The following is an 8,275-nucleotide window of genomic DNA, read 5'->3' as shown; positions in this document are numbered from 1 at the left end:
CTATCCAAAACATTTACTAGAATTTACACTGACTGCTCAGGTTTATCCTTTTTTATCTGTATTTTTCCTATAATTATTTAATCTTGTATAGTAGATTTTATATAGGTACATATTTTGATTGTTTGTCATTCTTATATATTGTGAGATTTTGTAAGATACTGTGAGAATGAGCCAGTCTTTTGAATGGCTCTTTGAAAGGAACGGCTCCTCAAGATCCGGCTCCCTTCAAAGAGCCATAAATCCCATCTCTAATATGATCATGGCTCATAAACATCTTCTCAGCTGTCATCTTGTTCCTGGTGAGCCTGTCCTGTTCGATGTACAGCCTCTGCTCTCGTCTTTATGTCAGCTGGCGGATCTTCGTGCTATGTAAAACCCAAAGGAGAAAAACTACAACAGAAGGGGCAAAAAAGCAAACTGTCATGATGCAAAACATCTGCCCTCTGATTGGTTTAAGAAGGCTGGGAAATATATTTTACAGCTGTGGAGCACAATTTATAGTAGTGTTAGACATTACATTTTACAAACTCATCACTAGTCGGCGAATTTTAGAAGTGTACTTAATAACGTTTATATGTTCATTCACTTAAATTTAGACGTGTTTTATTCCTCATCATAAACTGCAGGTGGCGGTAATGCTCCTTGCCAACCGTGGGAAAAATAAAGAAGAAGAAGAAGAAGAAGAAGAAGCAGAAGCAGAAGAAGAAGAAGAAGAAGAAGAAGAAGCAGAAGCAGAAGAAGAAGCAGAAGAAGAAGAAGCAGAAGAAGAAGAAGAAGAAGAAGAAGAAGAAGAAGAAGAAGAAGAAGCAGAAGAAGAAGAAGAAGAAGAAGAAGAAGAAGAAGAAGCAGAAGAAGAAGAAGAAGCAGAAGCAGAAGAAGAAGAAGAAGAAGAAGAAGAAGAAGAAGAAGAAGAATTCCTTTGTCTTCGGTTTTTCAACTGTCAACTAATTTCGTCGAATTTCTTTTAGCTTGATTAACGGGACATGACGGATCCAGGAAAGTTTTCCCGCTAAGACGACGATTCGGTAAGTAATGTTGAGGATGTTTTCAATCAGGGAAACTTGTCTTTACTAAAAACAGAGATTCGTTAATCACCTCGAAGTCGCCATTCAGTCCAAACTTTACGCTTTCCTTTGGGGCGGGAATGACGATCATGGGTTTTTACTTCGCTCAGGAAATGGAGGATCGATGTTTGATCATGAAATGTACCTGACTGATGGCTCGGAAACTTTAGGACTTATCTGTTTAGTGTAAAACACGACAGGCTTGGACTGTCCCGATCACTTTTTGAGACTCCAGGACGCACTTTTCCTCCTGAAGAGCTTGTTTCAGTACCAAAAAAGAATTCATGCCAAACAAAACGAGAATGTGATAGCAGCCATGTCTTAATTGTTTTGTTTGTTTCCCAGAGACGAACAGTGCAGGAGTGGTTTGTGGTCCAGATCGATGTCAGCAAGGCGATTCACAACCACAACAAAAGGTTTAAAGATTCCTCTACCGAGATCCAAAGGAAACCACAACACGCACTGAACTAGCCCCTAAAACCCTGAAAGCATGCATGTAGTCTGCGGAGCAGTCGACGTGGAGTAAAGGAGAAAACTAACGCCGTGGAAGTGGAATCAACACAGAAGTTAATCTGTGACAAATCACACATCTACTGAGGTGTAATTTGTCCTGAGTCAAGTTTTACCAAGACTAGATTTAAATTCTTCATTTGGGACTCAGCACAGATGCTTCCTTTACCAGTTCAGCACCCTGCACCTGAGAGCAAGTCCTCATTGCTGCATTCCTCGGTGAAAGGAAGAACTTCTAGCACTTTGACATCTTCAAAAAAAACAAAGGGAGAAACTAAGAGGAAGCTCGTTTCCTCCTCCTTCACTTATCAGTCACTCACAAAGTCTTTGCAGATGGAAAAGCCACTCACGAACCATCAAATATGCAACCTCATCGCAGACAGACTTGCAGAGTTAAGGTCCACTTTATCCAGTAGACTGTATAACAGTGACAGAGATGCACAAAGGGAAAGTCTGCACCATCCTACAGCCAGCAAACCGCTAGACGGGGTGAAGATCAGCAGAGGAAACTCAGGGTTGACTCCCACACCTAAAGATGAAGGATATCCACGTTTAACAGGTGAGCTCTGCTGTCAACACACACTCTTAGAAATCAGTGTATTGAGTTTAAATAGCTGGGAGTTACTTTACATTCAGCACTCTCTTGGAAAAAAAAACATGTCAAGAAGGTCAAAAATACTATGAAATGTAATCTTGTTAACTTCAGGCATATTAGAACAAACTTCATGATGTTGGAGCACTCGTGATATTTTCACACATAGATCAGTGTATAATAAGCTGGTCTTTTACAGATTTAACAATATTAAAACCTCTAGAATCTCTTTACTAAAAGTCCAAAAGAAACTGTCATATCATTACTGTTTCATACTGCCCAAGTACAATTTACTAAGCTTTGAAAATTTCTGAAACTTTAAAGTGAGCTGCATGATTTATACAATTTTACATGGTGTAAGTCCAACAGCACTGAGCCAGCACATTACCTCTTCCTCATGAGGCCTATTTTTCCTGCTGCCTCTCTGAAATAACAAACACAAAGTAAATGAAGTTGGTCTGTATAGCACAAGGGCTGTATGTATAATCTTTATCTGTAATGAAAGCTGAGACGTGAGATTAAGTGTCAGAACAGAATAGAACTTTATTGCCATTGCAACAAAGTACCAGGAAATTACAAAGTCCTCCAGTCAGTGCAAAATACAATAATAGAATAAAATAGGATGATTGCAACAACATAAGATAAAATACAACATAGCTACAACATAATAAATTAGATAAGGTACAAAATAGCTGCCAGAGTATATGTATAATATAATATAGTTACTGCATCGCCCCCTTACTTTAATTAAGGCGCATATGCTATATGAAGGACACATGAAGTTCTCGTCAACCATTGTTCAGGATTCTTACTGCTGTCGGGTAAAAACTGTCCCTGAACCGGTTTGTCCTTGCAGTGATGGATCTGTACCGCCTGCCTGACGGTAGCAGATCAAACATGCGATGAGAGAAGTCCTGGATAATTTAGCCAGCCTTCTGTTGGCAGCGGGAACGCTGCAGTTCTTCCAGTGTGAGGAGAAGGCAGTCCACGATCTTCTGGGTCATGTTTATGACCCTTTGCAGTGACGTCCTCTGGACCGCACACACGTGCAGCTGGTGTACCGCAGCTAGTGTACCACACACACATGTAGCCAGTGTACCACAGCCGGTGTACCACACACATGTGCAGCTGGTGTACCACACACATGTGCAGCTGGTGTACCACACACACATGCAGCCAGTGTACCACAGCTGGTGTACCACACACACATGTAGCCAGTGTACCACAGCCGGTGTACCACACACATGTGCAGCTGGTGTACCACACACATGTGCAGCTGGTGTACCACACACATGTGCAGCTGGTGTACCACACACACATGCAGCCAGTTTACCACAGCTGGTGTACCACACACACATGCAGCCAGTGTACCACAGCCGGTGTACCACACACACATGCAGCCGGTGTACCACACACACATGCAGCCGGTGTACCACACACACATGCAGCTGGTGTACCACACACACATGCAGCTGGTGTACCACACACATGTGCAGCTGGTGTACCACACACATGTGCAGCTGGTGTACCACACACACGTGCAGCCGGTGTACCACACACATGTGCAGCCGGTGTACCACACACACGTGCAGCTGGTGTACCACACACACATGCAGCTGGTGTACCACACACACATGCAGCTGGTGTACCACACACATGTGCAGCTGGTGTACCACACACATGTGCAGCCGGTGTACCACACACACATGCAGCCGGTGTGTCGCACACACATGCAGCACACCAAGCTGCTCTCCGTAGTGCACCTGTAGAAGGACACCAGCAGCCTCTGGGTGATGTTCTTCCTGAGCATCCTCGGGAAGGTCAGTCTCTGCTGGGCCTTCTTCAGTAGCTCAGAGGTGTTCACCGTCCAGGTCAGGTCCTCCTCCATATGAACTCTCAAATAACGGAAGTCCTCCATCCTCTCCACACAGTCCCTGCTGATAAATAATGGTGGAATGTCTGTTTTTTCCTCCTAAAGTCTATGATTAGCTTCTTGGTCTTTGATGTGTTAATGAGCAGGTTGTTCTCTCTGCACCACCCACTCAGCTGCTCCACCTCAGCCCTGTATGCGGACTCATCCCCCAGAGATGAGCCCCACAACTGTGGTGTCGTCAGCAAACCTGACGATGGTGTTACTGGTGTGCAGAGGTACAGATGTGTAGAGGGTATAGAGCGGAGGGCTCAGCCTGCTGCAGATGGATGGTCTCCCACGCTAACCCTCTGACTGCGGTCCGACAGGAAGCTGTTGATCCACATGCAGGTGGAATGTGGAAGTCCCAGGTTCCCCAGTTTACCCACCAGTTTGTGAGGGAGGATGGTGTTGAACATAGAGCTGTAATCCACACAGACCATCCGGATGTAGGTCCCCACTGCTCCAGGTGGTGGCTACAGCGTCCTCTGTCCATCTGTTCGCCCTGTAGGTAAAAACTGGTGAGGGTCAAGACTTTTGGGGAGTAGTGAAATCTCTGACTGAACACTGTGTTGTGTAGATGAGGTGAATAGTTGTCCATCATGTTCAGCAGCTTTCTTTCCTGGACAGCCAGATCCAGGAGCCCCAGATCAGTCTCCAGAGCAGAACCAGAATTTCTGGATCAGTTTGTTCAGTTTCTTTACGTCTCTGTTTCTGGTTCTGCTCCCCACCACAGACTGATGGAAGATCTGAAACATCTTGGTTTAGACATTCTCGGCTTCCTCCAGAAGCAAAGTCGGCTCCGTCCTTTCTTCTAGATGCTTTCGTGTTACATTTCCAGTCTAGTCTGTGGTCTAGTTCAGGAGCTGCAAGTGGCCCTCAGGACCTTCCACAAAGGCTCTTAATACACGGCTAAAAATACTAAAGAACTAACTAATGTTTTTAAAAATAGATATAATAACAAATGCAGGTTTTTAGAAATTTTTTCAGTTTTTTCATTGAATTGTTGCATAAAATTTTCACAACGTAATGACACAAAAAGTTCCAATAATTTGTTTTTAAATCAGTTTTTTTGTCATTACGTTGTGTAATGGGAAAATTATACATTATACACATAACCCTTACATATTTGTGTGATATTCAGATGAATCATGTAATCTTGTACTTTGTATTATTAAAACCATGGCTTATGTTTCACTGAGCAGACCTGTACCCAGAAAATATTTGGTAATGAGCTCTTCTTTCTCTATCACACTGCTGTTAACATTCTTTAGAAACTTTGTACCAGGTTGAAAAGGGGCTGCAGACAGTGTACTGAGAATCTGCTTCATCGACCTTGATGCTTTCACGTCATGCGAGTCTATATTAACCAAGCCCATGTGTATCTCTGCGGACTCGCTCAGCCAAAGCTGTTTGACTGTGTGACTCCCATTGCCTGATCAGCTCTTAATAAAAATACTTTGATTCTCACTTAGTGTGTGATCTTTGATAATAAAATTCCACAACAGTTGGAACTATGGGCTTCTTTTCCAGTATTTTTACATAATTTTCCACAAATATCTACATTACATAGAAGAAAGTCTGTTCTGTTCTTGCAAATGTTTTATGTTTTTTTCTTTATTTAGATAGATAGATAGTTTTTTGGTTTGTTTTTTTTAAACCAATTAACGGATTCGGGTGGAGTCAGCTAGATTGGTACCCCGAAGGAAGGGTCCTAGTAAAGTAGGTCGGTTTGGATATTGGGTACCCTTCCCAGTTTCCGCATGTGGAAACATGAAAAAACGCGTCCCAACCGTCACCGGTTGGTGGAAACAGGGCTATAGATCATGTTTTGTTGCTGGATCGATTCATGGTCAACATCCGCATCATGATGCATTGTAAAAACCATCGAATTCAACACCTCTAGTGTGCAAACATCTTCTGTACTGTATGTCATGCTGACCCCTGTAAGATGAGGTTAAACAAGGAACCACTGGTAATTACATATCTCCTGTCAGAAGTAAGGAAGTTACCATTAGGAAAACACACCTTCAATAAAAACACTCCATCTCTCGGAGGGAGGTTGTTGTGGAAACGTTTCCCATCTTCAGAAAGTTGTAGTCTGGATGTATTCAAGAGAAATTTGAAAACATTTTCTGGGTCCAATCAGATGTTCAATCACATGTAATCTGTAACTGTAAAAGTAAGACTACAATTTGCTCTTCAATCTACTGCTTTTTTATTTAATGGTATAATTCTATTTATCAGGGGGATGGGCAATAATGGGGGATCAAGTTTACATTTTGTAGTTTTATTGTGCTTTAGCTTTATTGTGGCATCAACCTGCTGAAGGACAGCAGATGATAACTGGACACTGGCTAAACCCTGACATTTAATCATCAGTCCACATTAATGTGTGCTGCTCCTGTTCTAATGTTCCCGTTTAAAAAAAAAGACATGATTGCTTCCAAAGTCATGTCAACAAATGAAGATAGTCAAGTTGTTTAGAGGACTGTAAACAAGTTTCATTCAGGTGACAAAGAGGGTGATGACTGTGGAATAACTAATCTCTGTTATTCATTGTTTGCCGTTAGCTTTACTCGGTGCAGTGAACCATTACAGGGACGGATAACTGTCCTGCAACAGCATTGGAATCTGAATATGTTTCATCTGTTTATGTCCACAGAACATCCAGGCATAAAGAAAGAAGGAGGAGGTTCGAAGGTTTTCACTCCATCAGGTGGAGCAACTGAGAATCTGGAAAACAGGAACAGAATTCCTCATGCTCACAGCGTTCTGGCACAGAAGAAAAGAGGAGATTCAAACCTAAAAGCAGAGCATGTGACTGGGTTGGAAAGGACAAGCACAGAAGAACATAACGCTGGTGAAACAGCTCTGGCTGATGATGCCGGATCAGCTGTTACAAACCAAACTAGACAAATGTGCAGCAAAGCGTGTAAAATGATGGAGGAGGTGACAGAAAACCGGCACACCCCTCCCGCTGGAAGAACGCCTGGAGAAATGCTGCCTGTCGCCGTCCTCAGAGATCCCCAGTATGATGACATATCGGACGAAGATCTGCCAGGGATGACCATAATGAAAGATGAAGGCGAACATGAGATTCACAGTGAGCCTGATGATGATGATGATGGTTGGGATGTCATACCTGTCAGCATTTTAAACCTCAAACTTGAACCAGCTGAGCACTCTGACCTGAAAGGTGACGGTGAAAATGGAAATAAGGTACAAAAGCCAGTACCAGCTTCTGCGTTTGCCCAGATGGAGGTCTTTGACACACCTGTTGAACAAGAACAAACGGTAAAATTGGGGCAGCTTTCCTTTGTGATGCCGTCTTTATGTAGCCCTCACAAAGAAAAGTCTCATTCAAGCCACAGGACGAGGGAGTCCTGCTCCGAGGCAGAGGACAGCAATGAAACCGAGGACAGTTGTGACTACTCTTCTGGTCCAGAAGGGAACTATTTAACGGTGTCCAGGCAGCTGCTTAAGAACCTGCCAGCATCTGCGTTACCAAAGACATCCGTCTTTTCAGACTCCAAGGCTGAAAATGAGAAGGAAGATAATGAGAGAAGAAAGTTACTTGGAGGTCAGTCCAGGAGGAGAAAAGAAGCGTATGTGATTGATCTGGATTCTGGTGATGAAAGTGACAAAAAGTGCACAAAAAGGAAGCGAAGGAAGAAGAGATGTTCATCTCCATGCTCCGAGAACAGAGGAACCACCTCTGCTCCTAAGAAAACAAGACAACATTTTCCTGAAACCGTCCCAGAAAACTTTCACAAAGCCAGAAGATCCCAGGAAGATTCCAGGCACCAGGAAATCTATATTCCCTCACAGAGGACAGATCAGCATGGGATGTCCAGACAAATTAAGCTCGATGACGAAAACATAATCATCCTGTCTGACTCGGATGAGTAGAGCAGTTACAAATGTAAAGACAAAAAGCAGATTTTATTTAAGAGTGGGAGGACTGCTGTTCCACAACCAACCAAAACTGTCTTCTACAGATTCATCGATGCTACAAATCCGGTACAAACCGGATGGAGGAATAGATGTGGACACAATCCGACTTGTCTCCCAGCTGGCTGAATGACAATAAATAAGCATTAGCACCAAAAAACAACTAACTTTTTTTATTATCTAAGTGGGAGATAATTATCAAACATTTCCATCTGAACTGAAGAAAAAGAAAATCCTTAAAGTTTA

General features: G+C 42.9%; 1 protein-coding gene across 2 annotated transcripts; it reads left to right on the top strand.

The window, feature by feature from the left end:
• The first annotated feature begins 798 nt into the window (after positions 1 to 798).
• LOC121634685 lies at positions 799 to 8,257 on the top strand. 2 transcript variants are annotated; one of them, XM_041977553.1, is made up of 4 exons: positions 799 to 1,025; positions 1,410 to 2,133; positions 6,741 to 8,000; positions 8,077 to 8,257. In XM_041977553.1, exons 2-3 carry the CDS (start codon positions 1,731 to 1,733, stop codon positions 7,985 to 7,987), a joined length of 1,650 nt encoding a protein of 549 aa, XP_041833487.1. In that variant the 5' UTR covers positions 799 to 1,025; positions 1,410 to 1,730; the 3' UTR covers positions 7,988 to 8,000; positions 8,077 to 8,257. The 2 variants fall into 2 exon arrangements, with proteins under 2 accessions (XP_041833487.1, XP_041833485.1); XM_041977551.1 differs by having other exon boundaries at positions 6,741 to 8,257.
• The last annotated feature ends 18 nt before the right edge of the window (positions 8,258 to 8,275 follow it).

Source organism: Melanotaenia boesemani, chromosome 23 (genome assembly GCF_017639745.1).
Source record: "Melanotaenia boesemani isolate fMelBoe1 chromosome 23, fMelBoe1.pri, whole genome shotgun sequence".
In the NCBI taxonomy this organism is placed as follows: domain Eukaryota; kingdom Metazoa; phylum Chordata; class Actinopteri; order Atheriniformes; family Melanotaeniidae; genus Melanotaenia; species Melanotaenia boesemani.
The sequence above is the reverse complement of the archived record's forward strand: the minus strand, read 5'-3'. Positions and strand labels throughout refer to the sequence as shown.